Here is an 18,164-nt window from a genome sequence, read left to right on the forward strand (position 1 = left end):
AAAAGAACTCAGCCCATGGATAAATAGGATATTAAAAATGCGCAGCATGCGCAAGGAGATTTTTGTTTGGCCAACAACTGTTTTATGTTTTGTCGTGAATGTCCTCTATATGTAATACATGAACTGTCTTCCTTTGTCGGAGTTTGTGTGTGTGTACTGTAGGGATTTATGTCCTCCCTCTGTTTGCGTCTCTCCGTTACCTGACCCCCCCTGCTGTTCTGTGTTGTGAGCGCACTAAATGACCTATTTTTGTACACGTCTCTCTCTCTCTCTCTCTCTCTCTCTCTCTCCTTCTCTCTACATGTCATACGTGTACCGAATGGCTCGTTTAGATTGCGGACGACTCTCACTCTCTATGAGAGTCTCCCTATTTCCTCTCCCTCTTTGTGGTAAAATTGTGCCCCACCGGCACCAGTCTGATTGGATATTTATTGAACGCAAAGGTGTTCAGCGAAATTGACCGAAACTAAAATGATCGTATCTCGCCATATTACTACCTCTCCTTTCTGCAAAATGAATGAACTCGAATTGGCTGAGAAGGAAAGGACAGGTAAGACGACTAAAGTCCCCCAATCTGGCCTTTTATAGGGGAACTGTATGTCTATGGCACTTTTTTTTTTGTTCATCAGAGACGAACGCCAACGTCTAGGTAGACCTCCAATGCCCAGATTGCCCCACCCCCTTTGCACCCAAGCGCGAATGCCCGAAGCGTCCCCGCCCCACTTGATTGACCCCAGCTGCTGTCCCGGATATAAACATGATGACCATGAGTAACTGTCGTCCCTCGAAAAAAACCTGTTTTACCCTGACTCTCGATGATAGCGCCCCCGCCCAGTTTGAAAAGGTTAAGCCAGCCTTGAAGGGAAACGTTAGACTGTTAAGGCTCAGGTTAGAAAGACGAGTCTCCCTGGAGGTTCCGAGATGTTGAGTTTGATGAAATGCACAGTTGATAAGAGTCTGACTTTCCTCCATATGTGACATGTGTAGACGATGAATAAAACTTGGCATGAACTCAGTAGGAATGCTGACATATGCACTGCTTGGTAATGAACCTCTGACTGTGACCGATGAGCGTATCTCCCAAGTGCGTAGGATTGAGGGAAGAATTCACGTGCATAAATGTCTTCCCCTGACCAGTTCTCTAAAGCTTGTTTTGTACCTATTTCAAAGATATAAGATCACCGGAGGAGAAGGGTCGGACGTGACACACAGCCTGGCCGCAGATCATGGGACACATGCGACATCGACCAAAGGTGGAGCCCCAGCACGACAGGAATACGGGACGAGACAGCACTCTCCAATGTGGTAAAACGAAAGGATGAAGGGCTGTCCTGAAGCCTTTTGTCCGCCTACCCACACGTGCCTGAAGCTTCCGTCCCCCTCTTCAAGCCCAGCTGATGGGCTTGCTTGCTTGTTATCATTTGCTCCCTTGGTCCCTTTGGTGTGTCCCAGGAAAATCTGCCCCCACTCCGCCATCTCACTCCCATCGACTATCGAAACCACACCCTCTTTTTCACATGACTTCTTGTCGAAAGGAAGAACAGCATCCAGGTGGAAATGGGGTACGCCGCAGGAATATGGGTGCCGAGCATAAGGCGCCACTAAAAGGATTGGTTAGGGAACAGGACTGTGGTCTAACAGCAGAGGACTGACCGCACCCTGCAACGCGTAAGGATGGACCCGAGCTGGACCTATAGCTCCACCGCCGGTGCTCAACAGCGCCAACGAAAGGACACGGACTAAGAGCCTACCAGTGATGGCTCACTGCTAAAAAGACACTGTGACGAAGAGTTCTTGTGTATTGAACTGAATTCCGCCCTCAACTACTTGGTCAAAATGTTCATTGGTCACATTTTTAAGTCAGCAACATTTATGCTATGTAGTGCTTTTGAAATGATAGGAACTCGACAACTGCAATTTCCTATGTGCTGCCTTCTGCCCATCACATCAACTGTCCATGATTATATGCCAAATGTTAGTATCGACAAATGCTAATTCTTCAACCACGCCTGTTTATTTGTACCCCCATCAAGTACAAAAATGAACTCTGTAATGTAAAAAGGGGCGACTGTGGAAAATTAGAGAAATTGATGTACATAAACAGCGTTCATTTCCCTTTTTCCCACTCCCCTCCCTGTAAGCACCATGAATACCATAAAATATTGACCGCATCACTCCGCCAGTAAAAGCCCGTACCCATATGTACATGACAGCCATTCTAGGCACCATGGCCTTTTGCCCATTGGAATCCCTGGCTTCCCTCCTGCGCGTATCTTAAACCCCCTCTCACATGCATAGACCATGCAACCCTCTCCCTCTGCGCGACCCTGCTATGAAAAGCAATCCTCTTGCTTGACCCACGCAAAGTCCCCCATTTCCTCTTGAAAAAGCATCCCTCGCCTCAGCTGACATAACCCCCCCAGCTGTATCTGACTGCCCCCGTTCTCTCATGTACAGGTCACAAGACCTCTCTCTCTGTGCGACTCTGTCCCTGTGAGCACCCTGGCTCTCCCCTCCTCCCTCACATGGGCAAGTCATAAACCTCCTTCTTCTGCAAGACCCCGTCCTTCGGAGTCACGGCCGCACCTGACCAGCACCTCCTTTCCTTTCATGAATAACCCCTCTGTTAGTGAACCCTCCCTCCGCGATGAACTGTCCACACATGTCCGAGGCCATCGCCTAAGCCGGAAGATACTGTTTATTGCCCCCTTATTGTATGGAGTCACTCCTCTTCAAAGAACCCACTATTGATCCTGGCTTCCCCACCCCTTGGGATACGATCAGGCGCACATCTCCTAATAATCAGCGGAACACTCAGCTGCGTCATTGCCCCCTCTCTTATCTACAGTTCAAGGGTCTCTATTGATAACATATGTGGGGTAGGATTGACACGAGGATTATAGGGATGTCTTTTCTTTGTGTCACAATGTCCTGATTGTAATGCCAAGTGTTTTGTAAGGTATAAAAGACGAAGTCTCAGCTCACTTGTTAGAGCACCTCCCGAAAGACACTGTGTTTCGTGTCCGAAATGACAGGCTCTCCTCATGAGTAATAAATCCTGTTCTTATGATTCCTGCTTCCAGCGCCCGTCTCTTTATTTGGTAACTATTCAGAATGGGAATTAAGAGGCGGCCTGCGCCAGCAGCCCGGGCATCGATAGTAATATGGGCTCACCTTTTACACAACCACCTCAATTGATGCCACAAGACAGAAACAGATATAAATGATTATAAATGATGTGTTTTGGAAATTAGCACTCGATAATATTGTGTTTTAAAAAGTGTGTTTTTTAAAATTCATAACCCCCCCTGCACCACACGCCTTGACTGATTCCTAGAGCCGCCTCCCTGCAATTCTTCGTAGGGGCCGGCAGGCACTTCCGGTTAGCTAGCACACAGAGCGGTTAGCGCTCTAGTGCCCAACGTCCTCGAGGCTATTTAGCCCTCGCAGTACCACGAGCGCGCAGCGATCGCGCGCAGCCCGGCCGAAGACCGGCCAAAGAGCTGCCCGTCTGCGCCCGTCCGCGACTGGACGGGGCTAGGGGCAGGGGGCTATGGCGGACTCTATACATTCCCTTGAGTCGCCTCACCGGCATGGTCTCACTTACACCAGTCAATCCCTACTCGCCTTAAACAGGTATGCCACCACACTGTGCTCACATAAGGTACTGGGGAGTCTGGAGGGACCGTTTTCTTGCAGGATCTGTCGTACTCAATTCACTAGTAGTGCTGTAATCACTCCTTGCCAGCCAAAATCTACTAACTGTCAGCCAAATTCGCTTGACAGCCCAAATGATTTAACTCTTTCCTGTAAAAACCTACTGTGTAATGTTCGCTCTTTAGTCACCCATTCCACCCAGGTCTGGGATTTGATAACATCAGAAAAGCCTCATCTATGCTTTTTAACAGAGACGTGGTTGAAGCCCCACTCTGTTCCGGCCATTACTATAGGGGTACCACAAGGATACAAATTAGTAAGGATGGACAGGCCAATTAAAACTGGAGGGGGTTTAGCCATTGTTTTTAAACAAGAAATTGAGGTAGTGGTCACTGAGACCGTATGTAATCCGCAAATGGAGCTCCTTATTTTCACTGTAAACCCTAATTCTAGAGAAACAAGGAAGGGAGCATTAGTATATCGACCCCCAGGTCCACCCGGGAATTTTTCTCTCCAACTTGTTGAAATACTGGCCCCACATATACAGATGGACTCTGATTTCATCTTGGTAGGGGATTTCAATGTCCATAGTGAACTTTCCTCCTGTGTGGCGGCACAGACACTCTTGGCAGATCTAACCACCTTAGGTCTGTACCAAGTTAATCAGGGACCCACGCACTTAGCCGGTCACACTTTGGACCTTGTGCTATATAATTCCACTTCTATAAAGTGTCTACCTCCCTGCCAAGTGGATTGGACTGTCCACTCGATCATTGAGTTCTATACTCGACCCAATCAGGTGTCTAAGGGTGTACAGAAAACCTTGGCCGATGTTAGAAGACCTTGGAATAAACTAACGCCTGAGAGCTTCAGGGAGAAATTTATCGAACCTAATTGGGCCGGATGTGGCGACAATGTCACTGCGGCATTGGCCGCTCTCAACGAAGCGGTAACTATCTCCATTAATCATGTTGTTCCTTTTAGAACATACAAACCCCGACCTGCCCCAAGACAAGAAGTCTGGTACACAGACGATCTCAGGCAATTAAAAATCACGGCACGGAAATCGGAAAAACGATGGAGACTCACACATAAGGCTGAGGATAAAGAAATTTATAGGACCTCCCAGAAAAATTACCATAAAGCCATTCGATCTGCCCGGAAACATCATATAGCAGACCAAATAACAGCTGCGGGTAAAAATGCGAAAGTCCTTTATCAGATCCTACAGACCTTTGTCAAGCCTGCAGCCTGTGAAACAGAGGGGATTGAGTCCCAAGAACTCTGTAATAACATCTCGCAGTTCTTTGTAAGGAAAATAGAAGGCATTTATGCAAAGATCTTAGCCTCGAACTCCTCCTCTAACATCTTGAGAACTGTTGATAGTATGGCTCCCCCACACCTCTGTACAACAGAAAATAATGCTAACAAGCTTGTTGAATTCCCCCCTATATCAATCGAGGACATTGGCACTCTAATCAAACCAAGAGTGGATGCCCGTCAGATACTGTTCCAGCTCGTATCATGTCTCTCTTAAGGGATGATCTAGGAGCAGGGATTCAACAGGTGCTTAATCTATCCTTAGGATCAGGTGAAGTTCCTCCTGATTGGAAGCGTGCTTTGGTGAGGCCTCTACGTAAGAACAACTCCATTCCATGGACTGACCTCACTAACCTGAGACCCATCTCTCTTCTCCCTTTCCTAGGGAAGCTTGCCGAGAAGTTTGTTAACCGGCACTTATCTAATTACATCGAGAGTGCAGGGGGACTAGATCCCTCTCAATCGGGTTTCAGACCTAGGCATAGCACCGAGACCGCCTTGCTGTCCGTCGCTGACAATCTCCATATGCTTCAGGATAAGGGGTACTACGTGATCCTGGTGTTGTTAGATTTGTCAGCGGCGTTTGACACGGTGTCACATGAGATCATGACCTCCAGACTAGTTAACATCGGTCTGGGTGGCAAGGCGCTGGCATGGCTAAGGAGCTTCTTCAGCAAACGCACTCAGAGAGTAATACTGGGCCCCTACCAGTCAGAGGAGGTGGAGATCTCAAAGGGGGTGCCACAGGGCTCCTGCTTGAGCCCAACGTTATTTAACATCTATATGGCACCCCTAGCTAACATCATGAGATCCCACGGGTTTATCCCTGTATCGTATGCAGACGATACACAACTCCTCTTCCCGTTTAAAATCATGACTCCTGAAGTGCGTCACTCCTTTGCCCAAGGGATGAAAGAAGTAGCACATTGGATGGCAGCAAACCTCCTTCAGTGCAACGTCTCCAAGACGGAGGTGATGCTCTTTGGGGAAGTCAAACGACTGTGGACTCCGGATTGGTGGCCTTGTGATCTTGGCCCAGTCCCTGAGCCAAAAATGGTAGTAAAAGATCTGGGAGTCAAACTGGATCAGGAGCTCACCCTAAAACATCATGCTACTCATGTAGTAAGCTCCTGTTTCCATGTTATTGGACTTCTCCGAAGGGTGTTCCCCTTGCTACCTGATTCCACCAGGAAAACTTTAGTTCAGTCGCTCGTGCTGAGTAGACTGGACTACTGTAATGGTCTGCTGCTAGCCACCAATGAAGGGGTCATCGCTAGACTTCAAGTCGTGCAGAACACGGCTGCCCGCCTTGTTCTCAATGCCCCGGCCAGGACTCCTTCAAAGCCGCTCCTCAAAAAACTCCACTGGCTCACCATAAAACAAAGAGTGCTGTTTAAAACTTGCTGCACTATTCACAAGTGCTTGTCTGGTAGAGGCCCGGAGGACTTAAATAAGAAATTCATCCCATATATTCCCGCAAGAACCCTGAGATCCGGAGACCATGAACTATTATGTGTCCCCAGATTTCGGAAGACACGACAAGGTGGAAGAGCTCTGTCAGTGGCAGGCCCGAAACTTTGGAATGAACTTCCACTGGAAATCAGAACATGCAGGGAACATTTTCCCTTCAGGAAAAAGCTAAAAACTTTCCTGTTTAATTACTGATACTGTTGAATATTAATAACACATGACAGGGCTATTTGCTTTCTGATGTTGCCAATGGCGCGGAGATACTCCCAAGGGAGTCGATTCCCAGCGCGGTATAAGCTTGCAAATAAATAAATAAATAAATAAGCACCAACAGAGTAAAAGGTGGTAGATTTCTACCATAGTGCTAAAACAGTGAATACAGGTAGGTATATAAAATACAGCACAGTAAAAATGTGTACTCCTATGATGCGCTCCTAACTACATGTACCTAAGTGTACTTATTATGTATGTAGGTGTAGAGCCAAGAATCCCTCTAGGATAAAGTCAACCCCATTGCCTGAAGTGAGAGACTCTGGGACCCTGCTTTGGTCTTGAGCTGGACACCCCTCGAGGGAGGTCAGACAACTTCGAGCTGGAATGTCTGCCAGCAGGAACCTCAGAGTCTCACGCCAGTGTCTCAGCCTAGAAGTCCTTTTATCCTCTTCCTCTCTCAGCAAAGATACAATGTTTATATACCAAAGTGCTACCCTCAGGGGTACTACCTTGCTGTGTCATGTCAAACTTAGGATGACGGAAGGAATGACCGTCATACACAGTTATTCAAGTCAAGTCAAGTCAGAGAATTTATATAGCGCACTACATACCCAGAGGGTCTCAAGGCGCTTAGGAAGGGGAGGAGGATTACTTGTCAAATATCCACGTTTTAAGTTGCTTTCTGAATGCTAGGTGGTTCTGGGTAAGGCGAAGGTGAGCGGGGAGTGAGTTCCATGTTTTAGCAGCCAGGTATGAGAAGGATCTGCCTCCCATGGTGGTCTTGTTGATGCGAGGTACAGTGGCGAGGGCTTGGTTGGAAGAACGTAGTTGGCGGGAGGGGGTGTAGAAGGACAGTCGTGAGTTGAGGCATTCCGGTCCGATGTCGTAGAGTGATTTGTGTGCGTGGGTTAGCAGTCGGAAAGTGATTCTCTTATTGACGGGTAGCCAGTGGAGGTCTTTCAGGTGACCAGAGATGTGTTCGTTGCGCGGGATGTCTAATATGATCCTGGCTGAGGCGTTTTGGATTCGTTGGAGTTTCTGCTGGAGTTTAGCGGTAGTACCTGCGTAGAGGGTGTTTCCGTAGTCCAGTCGGCTCGTGACCAGAGCATGGGTGACTGTTTTCCTGGTTTCGGTGGGGATCCAGCGAAATGTTTTTTTGAGCATGCGAAGAATGTTGAAGCAGGATGAGGATACGGCGCTGACTTGTCTGTTCATTGAGAGTGAAGAATCCAGGATGACGCCTAGGTTCCATGCGTGGTCAGTCGGGATGGGTGCTTTTCCAAGGGCTTCCGGCCACCAAGAGTCGTCCCATGCAGAGGGGGATGTACCTAAGATGAGGACTTCTGTTTTGTCTGAGTTCAGTTTCAGACGGCTTTGTTTCATCCATTCGGCAACTTCTTTCATTCCTTCGTGTAGGTTAGTTTTGGCGGTGCTGGGGTCATTGGTGAGAGAAAGGATTAGTTGAGTGTCATCCGCGTAAGAGATGATGTTGAGGTTGTGTTGGCGGGCGATGGCCGCGAGGGGGCTCATGTATACGTTGAAGAGGGTGGGGCTGAGTGAGGATCCTTGTGGTACGCCACAGATGACTTCAGTGGCCTCGGACTTGAATGGTGGAAGGCGGACTCTCTGGGTTCTTCCGGTGAGGAACGAGGTGATCCATTCAAGTGCTTTTCCTTGTATTCCGATGTTATTGAGGCATTGTAAAAGGGTGCTGTGGCAGACTGTGTCGAATGCTGCAGAGAGGTCGACTGTGTCTCCATTGTCCAGTAGAGTTCGAATGTCGTCTGTTGCTGCGATGAGGGCGGTCTCAGTGCTGTGTTTTGCTCGGAAGCCAGATTGTGAGGAGTCGAGGGATTTGTTGGCTTCGAGGAAAGCGGCGAGCTGGTTGTTGACAGCTTTCTCGATGACTTTGGCCGGGAATGGAAGGAGCGAAATGGGGCGGTAATTTTTGAGTTCGGTGGGGTCCGCTGTGGGTTTTTTCAGAAGGGCGGTGAGTTCAGCGTGTTTCCAGTCTTCCGGGAAGGTGGCGGAGTTGAAGGAGCAGTTGATGACGTCTCGGAGGTGCGGTGCTATGACGGAGTCTGCTTTGTTGAAGATGTGGTGAGGACATGGGTCTGTGGGGGATCCTGAGTGTAGGTAAAAGGTCAGTCCAAAGAACCGTTATGGAGTGTAATGGTCGGGGAGAATATAAGTGAGAGGTTAGGTTGCTACCTGACCTATATTGGGGTACCTATATGGAACATAAACACCTACTCCTCATCCGACTGGGCGACATACTTAAATTTGAATTTATTTATAGGCGTTGTATGCAAAAACAAATTAATCCATTGTGTTTAAAAAAAGTAGAAAATTCTTCAAAAATGCTAAGATAATAGTTTAAGCAATAGAAGTCTTTACTAAAATGTGTTTTTATATTTAGTTCAAACTACTATGAGTGACTGAAAGCCATGCAGTCCAGCAAAAGTTTCAATTGAAGAAATTCCAAATTTGGATGCTTTTGAAAACGGCTTCAAGACACAGTTCAGCTTCTCTCTAAAAATAATTTCTAATACGATCCCCTTTCCCTCCACGAGTGTCCCGATCAGGTATCACTACCATGTATCCCGGTGGCATAGCAGCTACAAAAGCAGGGCCAGAATCCTCTTTAGCCCAGGTCTCTGTAAGGAATAGACAATCTTGATGGGCATCTGCAATCAACCCATGTATTTCCAGACTGTGTTTACGTGAAAAAGACGTACCTCCTTTTTCCCCCCCAAGTATCCTTTCTATGTGCTTTGTCCTCGGAATCCCAGAAAACGCGATCTCCAGGGGGCGCCTTTTCTCCTATTCTTCCTTCCCAATGGACTACCTACTTCGCTTACAGTACCATCCACCCCTCGGGGTCCAACACTTCACTATCCCCTTCCACCACTTTTCCACACCTCACCTTCAGTTGAAATTTGAACACTCTTGAGAATATCCTTTTCAGGATATCTATATGTATGCAGGCAGCGTCCCGTCCCCTTCCGGATTGCCATTGGCGCAGACGATACTGCCTTAGGCGCATCAGCGGAGCAAACGTGGCGCATCAGCACGTTTAAATGCCGGTGAGCACATGGCCGGCTGCGTGCGTACCTAAACACTAGAGCACAGCCCTTGTATTGGTCCCTTACCCTGGTGGCCCCACAAAAATGGCTGCCATGTGAAACAGGTAAATAGGGTTCTAACAGGCCCAATGCAAACAAATTGCAGCATTATCACAAGCTCAGCCCCCAATTAAAATACAATCTCAGTGCAAATTTAAAACACACAATTCTGTTAAAAGCCAATAGAGGCCTTTGCATGCAAGGGTCCGCCTCAAAACTAGCTGGCTTACCTGTGATGTCTTATAGGTGATGGCATATCGTTCCCCCCACTAGATGCCCATGATGGTTAGGGTGCAAACTAAAGAGGTTTGGAGGCTGTGGCAGCCGGGAGAGGGGTGGGTAACTGGGTTGGCCTCTGGCTCATGGCCCCATATGGTTTGAGGAGGCTGCATCCGTGGCCAAGAACAGGCTGGGAAGCCTGGTGGCTGGGAGGGTATGGACACGTTGGAGACCACTTACGTGGCCACAACAGGGCAGGAAGGCGGACTCGGGATGGCGAGGGACCATAGACAAGCCCAAAGACCTGGGCTTTGCTTAGATGTACAGTACTGAGTCCGCCTTCTCTCCAAAAAGACGAGAGCCATCAAAGGGAATGTCCATAAGCAATGGTTGGTCATCCCCTGAAAAAACTGTTTTTTTCAGGCATGAATGAGGCCGCAAGGTCACCGGCAAATGTCTCTACCCAGTGAGGCTGTTGTGTGGAGCCCACGTTGTATGATGAACTTCGCCCAGTCTCCCTTCTGAGCAATCGCATGGGAGAGTGTGGGTCTGGCATCCTCGGACACACAGGCAGTACTTTCACAACCAAATCCCAGGTAGTATGGGAATATCGGCCCAAAAGGTATGTCGTGTTCACCGACCACAGTTCAAGCCTGGAAGAAGGGAACATCCACTTGCCAGAGGTATCCAGCCTTTTAGATTCTCTATCGGGTGGAGTGGTAGGGAACGCACTGTGTTTGGTCCTAGAAGTGGAGGCTTTGACCACCAAGCTCTCCAGAATGTGGTGCTCGGTAAGAGAACTGGGGGCAGGGCGATGGCGACAGGCAATCATCGTATGCGCCGGAGCCCCTGTGCAGAAATTAAACCAGGTTCAGAATAGGACGCCAGGAAGGGCTTCATTAAAGAGTAGTAAAGGTTCAGAGGGGCGACTGACTCGGCTGAAGTACCTCTGTCAAGATGTTCGTCTAGACTGTCACTGGAACTGCATTGTGGGCAGTTGAAAGTCTAAGACTTCAGCCACTCTATGCACCAACATAGCAAAAGAGGCTCCCTTCTCCATAGGCACGGTAGGAGGAGAGACCAAGCCAGTGTCAGGCGAGGTGTCTAACCCACTGGACTCCACCAGTTCTCCATGCCAGTTGTTCTCATTCTCATCCAAAAGATGTTGGTAAGGATCTGACCCCTCCCAAGTGTCTCTCTCTCCAGGCCAGTCAGAAGTAAAAGGCACTGGCTTCGATAAGGACTGCATTGTCCCAGTCGGCCGTGGGGCAGCGGCATTGAAGAGGTGCCAAGGAATGTCTCAGTCTCAATGGCATCTCCACACTGGATCCAACAGCGGATCCATGGTCCCCAAGTGTTGCCTTTGGTGGACCCGATGGCGGGTCCCCAGTGGGGACCACTCCCACACCTGTGGAGCATGAAGACGTTCCAGAAGGCCCGGGCCATCCAAATATGAGGTGCATGTCCTTACAAAATTCTTTAAACTGGGCAGATGTGGCTCAGGCTCCGTGAAAATCTCGAAGCGTGGTACCAACCCTGACTTGAAGCGCATAGCCTGGAGTGCAGACACACCCATGCCTTGTCAGATAATCTGTCAGGTGCAGCCAAGCTGAAGACCTCTTTGACTTCTTAGGATTTTTTATGCTTTTTGACTTTTGAATTCCTCAACTTAAAGTGCGATGATAATCACTGGATGACACACTGGGAACAATCCTGGGACCGTCCACACTAATGGGATCTTGAGCATCGTGTGGTCATCCAACGTCATGGAGCTTGAGGGACTACTTACTCAGCACCTTTGGGTGCATGGCGTAGCAGTCTTGGAGGCGTAGTTATGCTCCAAGCACCACAAGTGGGATGGGGTCTATCATAGACACCTGTCTGGTTTGAAATCAAAAAATGACTAAGGGTAAGCTCTGACTGGATCAGAACTATCTGGTGCAGAAATGAAAGAACTGTTGTTAGTGCGCCAGGGTAATGCCTATGTAGGTACAACACACATCACTTACAGCGCGGACAGTACAGATATAGAGCAGAACGACACCACCTACCGCCCTCACGGCTACGTCTCAAAAAACTTCTGGATCCAATTTGATGCCTTGGGATTTTTCTAAGGTAAGGAATCTGCGGCTAGAAGTCTCTATCAGATACTGTGAATCAGTGTATTGGTGAAAGCAAGAATGAGCCAATAGCCGGATGAATAGATGAAAGAGAGCAACGAATGAGTGCATGCACTGATGAACAACCCACTTATAATCCAAATCTTTTGCTTTGCCAGTGCATGTTTATTTAGTATTCAGCACTCCAGGGAGTGCATGTGTTTGTGCTCTCTCCCATTTTCTCTATCCCTCCTTCTCTCATCCCCCCCCATGCTTTCTCTCAAATACCACTGGCACATCTGATGGCTCTGCCTTTCAAAACCTAGAGCTACTGGTGCTGCGAGTGGTTGTTCCTTTGTTAACAAGACTTTGTATGGCCAGGGAATGAAGAAAAGCATTTCACGGTGTACTGTCCTGGAGTCATGTTGAGGTTCAGGTGTGGGAATCACCTGAAGTTTCATTACTGTCCCCACATCTGTTTAACATCTATCTACTCCCCCTGATCAAAGCTTTAAAACAGAGGAAAGTAACAACATTCAACTACGCAGACGATCTGCAGCTTTCCTTCACCATAGATAATTCCATTGAATCCATTACCAACTTTCAGGATACTATGGTGTTCATCCGCCATTGGATGGATTATAACCATCTGAAGTTGAACCCCGGAAAGACGGAGGTACTGCTGATAGGAGATAGTCGTATCTCCTGGGGCCCTCATTATTGGCCGGCAGAACTAGGGCCTTTCCCCAAACCCTCCTCTTCCATAAAAAGCCTGGGGGTGACTATTGACGGAGATCTGTCTCTAAACGCCCAAGTGAGCACAGTAGTCTCTAAATGTTTCTTCAAACTGCAAAAAATCCAGAAGATACATCACTTGCTCACCCGGGCAGCACTGATACAAGTTGTGATTGGCCTAGTCCTGTCCCATCTAGAGTATGCAAATTCAATCTATCTAGGCCTTCCCTCTTATCAGATCAAGAGGCTCCAGCTTGTACAGAACCAGGCGGCACGATTGATTTATCAACAGCCTAAGTGGCAATCGGCCAGATCCCTGATAAAAAAGCTACACTGGCTCCCACTTCTCCAACGGGCAACCTTCAAAACCGCCTGTCTTACATTTAAGTCCCTAAATTGTTATAGTTCTATTTTTATTAACAATTTGATCTTGAGATATATTCCAACCCGTGATCTCCGTTCTAAACATCAAAATCTGTTGGTGAGCCCAAAGTTTAAACGTAAGTGGCATGGCAGGTGTCGTTTCGGTTATCTGGCGCCACAACTCTGGAACTCACTCCCATGGGAGATCCGTTCCTGTCCCGATCTGCTTCAATTCAGAAGGCAGCTCAAGACATGGCTGTTCATACAGGCACATGAGTAAACCGATCCTACTGCAGTCAACTCAGAACAGTCAACTCAGTACAGCTTGAAATAGCGCCATGAAACCTTGGTCAAAGTGCGCTTTGCAAATAGGTTATAACATAACATAACATAACATCACTGTTTCCCATATCCATTTGTTGGTGCTAGCCATCAATATAAGAAAAGAGAGACAAGAGTTTTATGCCAATTGAAAACCCGCCTTGTGTCACTCACGTTGTGGCTTAAACTTTAGGTATATTTCTCTGTCCTAGCAAAAAAATTGAAATACACTAGAGAATTACATTAAACAAGCATTTGCAATGCAATCGGTCACGCCTTTGGGACCTTATATGTATTTAGCTATGTAGCACATTAGCCCGGGTGCTGAAACATGTACTGATCTTTAACATGGAGGGAAAGTAAGCATCAAACTGCATGACACACCAGGTATGGGAACACAGGGAGATAAATATTGCCTTTCAGCAGGAAATAGTATAGTCAAAATCTTTGTTTTTAAATAATATCAGGGCCTTCGGTGGCCATATCACTGAAAATTCAAGATTTGAAAAAAATATTTTTGTCTACAGGTGCTCGTAAAAGACCATTTCTATGGACTGGAATCTAGAGAATGCTAAAGTGATTCTTGCATTTTATCCCTCAGCAGAAACAATTCTGGTATTTTACTGACCTCTACTGGTCGTTTTCAATCAAGATAGTTAAATAGAGGCAGTTGAACAGAAAAAAAAGTCCCTAAGCGGGCAGACAAGTCCTAGGGCAGATCTCCAGAGCCCACAAAGGACATACACATATAAGTATATACTAAAGGTTATACAAGAGGTCTCGAATGCTCAACCTAAAAACATCAGTTCTGATATGGAGATAACGGCAAGCAAGCTTTCCTGGAGCGAAAGTTGGGTGTTCAGAGAAGTGGTTTCATTCAGCATAAGAGACTTCATCAATGCTAAGCTGTCTAGCATGCATATATATGTTCTAATAAAGAGCTGCAGGAATCCATGAAGGAGCCCAGGACAAGTCAAGGATTGAGAACGTGGAGGCAAACACCTCTAGATGTTTGTGATTGAGCTAGCCTTTGTTTTGGAGCTTGCACAATAGATGATAATTCAATTGTTTTGTTTACGTTATGTTTAATAAAGACTGCGGTCATCCAAAATGAACAACCATGAATGTAATAATCTTTGTCGGTAGACGAAAACACATTGGAAAATAGCTGTGTCTCATCAGCATACTGAGTAGGGCAAAATCTTGCTCGACCAGCAGGATATACCTTAGATCAAAGTACAAATTGAGATTCACCGGGGCAAGGATGGGGAATTTGGAAGGGTTACATTTTGGCAAAAAACACGAGTGACTGAAAATGGTTAACTGGATATCGTTTTTCTTTTTCGACCTAAAAGGAAATGGAGTAGTATTTGGTAGATGTCCACGCAGGCAGAGACAATGCAGAGGACACGATCATCAATGCTGTCGAAGGCTGAGAGAAGTCAAGGAAGACTAGGAGAAAGGGTGACACTGGTGCTGCAGTTACTATTAGCAGGAGCATAACACTGGTTGCTAAGATACTGGTTAAGAAATGATTTTGGCAGTGGAGTTAGAACAGGCAACGGATTTGATACAGCAGAAGGAGGAATAGAATTTGCAGAATAAGTGTGACAATTAGAAAAGTAAATTCTGTAGCAAATACTATTACTTTTTTTTAAGAAGTACTTCGTTTTGGTGATTTTTTGACTGAGCAGGATGTCCGGAGATGGTTTTGCCCAGTTAGACTGCACTGGACAATATTATACAGCCTTTGCAGGTGAAGCATCTGTGGGACAGTCTTGATAGCTGTGAGGTCTTTGGGAGAATGAGCAGAGCACCACCTTTTTTCTGGACCTTGCTTGACTATGTAAAGGGTGTGCTTGCTTTTAATTTCACCTTCTTATTGTGGCTAGGTAAACAGAGATGGCCAAGGAGAGGGGTATCGTTGAGTGCTGGTTTTGGGAGGAGAGAAGCTACGGACTGCCAGATGTTTTCAATAAGAATGGGCAGTCCTTTTGTGGAAAGGTATGGGTACTAAGATGTGAAAGGGCAAAGCAAGGTGGTCGGTATAAATGCAAGGCCCGCAGGGAGGATGGAGTAGGAGATGGTGATAGGATGAGGTCTCAGTTTTTATAGCGTTGTGAGTGAGGTTGAGGGAGTGAGGTTGTGTGAGGCATACATTAAGTATAACAAGAGGTTGATGTTGCTGCTGTTTCTGTACTATATCTTTTGAGAGGCTCTAGTGTTCAAACTATCCCTAACATCGCCAAAAATAAAACTCACTGTAGATGCAGAGCAAACTTCCGCATGTAGTGGATAATGGTCCAAGCTAAGTCTCAACATTACTACTGGCAAAAGGAGGTAGGCAACTTGACCATCATTTTACAGCAGTTTGGAAATATTAGCAGCCAATAAAAAGCCATGCCAGGCAATGGTAATAAACTTCAGAACAACAAGTTGAACGTGCCTCTTGCTGACCAAATGTGGAATAATTTCAAAGGCCCTTTCTTACTTCTTTGCAGCAGCTTCAGGCCCTCGCTGTCCGGGGCATCAGGCATGAAGTGGATGGAATAATCAGCAAGGTCATAGTAGGCAATGCCCAGCTGCCCCGCATGCCACAGGAAACTCATGTAGATCTAAAATAAGAGGAGGAGAGGTTAAAGGCAAGGAGCAGTGCCTGTTTAGTGTCAAAAAGTTCCACCCTAGTCTGGATGCTAAAGTTGTAAAATGCAGTTCCCGATTTAATAGCACTGTCTCAACTCATTGCTCCTTGTACATTACGGAAGAGGAAAGTACCTTGTGAGCAGATCCATAAATTGATTAGGTAGAAACGTCTGACCACCAGGTTATCAATTTCCGCTCATATTTGTAATAGATATAGCTTTAATAATCAAGTACTGACCCCACCCCCCAAAAACCTCATAATTAACTCCAACAGTTCTAGTTTAAACTCTTTGCTGAGGCAGCACTGACAGCTATCACTACAGTCCAATAGCAAAGGAGAAGAAAGAAAAGCAGGGGGACAACAGGAAAAATTCAAAGCAACCCAACAACATACTCCCCATCCCTCCCCAACACTAAGGTCTGCAGTGAGTGGGAACCACTGTCTCCTCCCTTCCTTCTTACCTCTGACACCAAAACGTATACGTAACTAGACTGTCTTTCTCCAAGGTCAGGGGACAGTACTGCAAGAAATGCCCTTCCACATAGGTGGAAGCAACCTGCTTTCCACCAAATACCATGCTGAGCTTTGTTCTCACTGAGGCAGTTAGGCACTTGATTACAACTCAAGCTTCACTTTCATCTTCTCCCGTTTCCTGTGAAGAGTGTCAGTGTGTTGTTCTAGGAAGAACAGCAAGTGGTTGCCTCCAAATTCCTCTACCTTTTTGTGGATCAATGAATGATTACTATTACTTCCTCTGTCTGAGGAGACAAGAGTAGCAATCATAGTCCACCTGGATGTGTCGTCTCATGTGTCATTATACCTTCTCCTCGTGAGGGAGAAAGCATCTGCTTGACCAGTCACTGCACTAGTTCCAGTAGGTATCTCAATACTTGCTCCATCTCTTCTGGCAAGGAGCGCACAGGTATTGAAGAAAGCACCCCAGCACATGAAGAATTACACCCCTCTTCAGATTATCAAGGAGTTCCAAGGTGATGTTCAACTTGAGGATGCTGATGATTGCATAGTTCTTAAAAATCACCAAGTCTATGACTGTGGAATGATCTCCGTCAGTAGCGCCTGGCCAAATTCTACGTTTCCACTCTTTCAGAAAGCCCTTCTAAAATCCACAGAACTGACTCCCTGCCATCTTTAAATTTGTTTTCCTTTCAAAGTCTGAATGAAGCACATTCATTGACTTCAAAAGAGCGCTTTAATCTGGTGTTAGATCTGGATCTACAGAAGAGCCCAACACTGCCATTCCTCTCTGGCTGTTCCAAGTTGCCTTTTACTGGGGAGTAAAGAAGTCTTCCCCACTTTTTTCTTCTCTCCCATATTGTCACTCATATTTTATCTTTCTTAGTGCCACTAAGCTTTCAAGTGCCGAAATAGTTGTCCACCAGGCCCTGCTGTGCAAGATCCCAGCTTCAAGGATCAGTGAACATAGGACCAATTTCTCCAATCCACACTAGGGCCGCAATCCACCAACTGCTGCAGTGCATCAGTTATTTGTTGCCTTCCACTCTGTGCTCCTCTTGGTCATCCAACAATGAGACGACTCCTGCCGGCCCCCACTTCGGTCACAGGGAGCAAGCATGGCTGTGTCCTTAAGTGCCAGCATATAATGTGCACTGTCAAAGCTCCTTATTCAGAGGGGGAGCTGCGTGGGGAATGCTGCCACTATTCTGCTCACTAATACAACCACAATGCCTGCCAGAGTTCACCTCAGTAGCATGTCGGAATCCACCACTGGCAAGGTCCAGGTTTTCCCTGGGAACCAGGGACACGTCCAAGGAAGAGGGCCTGGTATAGAGCATGGAGTATGTGTGTGGCCATCTTGGGCTCTAGTTGGCCAAACCTCTTATATTTTTTGTATCAGTTTGAAGATTGGCTGTACTACTATAAAATTTCAGTTTCTGAACCTGCCTAACCTGTTTCAGTTTTGCAAGGGGATCTCCATTGAATCCCTGTGTTTGAAAATACTAATTTGTGTTTTGCACT

General features: G+C 46.8%; 1 protein-coding gene across 1 annotated transcript in view; it reads right to left on the reverse strand.

Moving 5' to 3' along the window:
• Positions 1-18,164, reverse strand: part of MSH5 (mutS homolog 5) — a 1,348,607-nt gene that overhangs the window by 1,259,564 nt on the left and 70,879 nt on the right. The window contains exon 3 of the mRNA XM_086920580.1: positions 16,014-16,137. Coding sequence (XP_086776706.1) covers positions 16,014-16,137 — 124 coding nt within the window. The remainder of the gene's footprint in view (positions 1-16,013; positions 16,138-18,164) is intronic.

The sequence above is a fragment of the Lissotriton vulgaris genome, chromosome 5 (assembly GCF_964263255.1).
Source record: "Lissotriton vulgaris chromosome 5, aLisVul1.2, whole genome shotgun sequence".
Taxonomy (NCBI): domain Eukaryota; kingdom Metazoa; phylum Chordata; class Amphibia; order Caudata; family Salamandridae; genus Lissotriton; species Lissotriton vulgaris.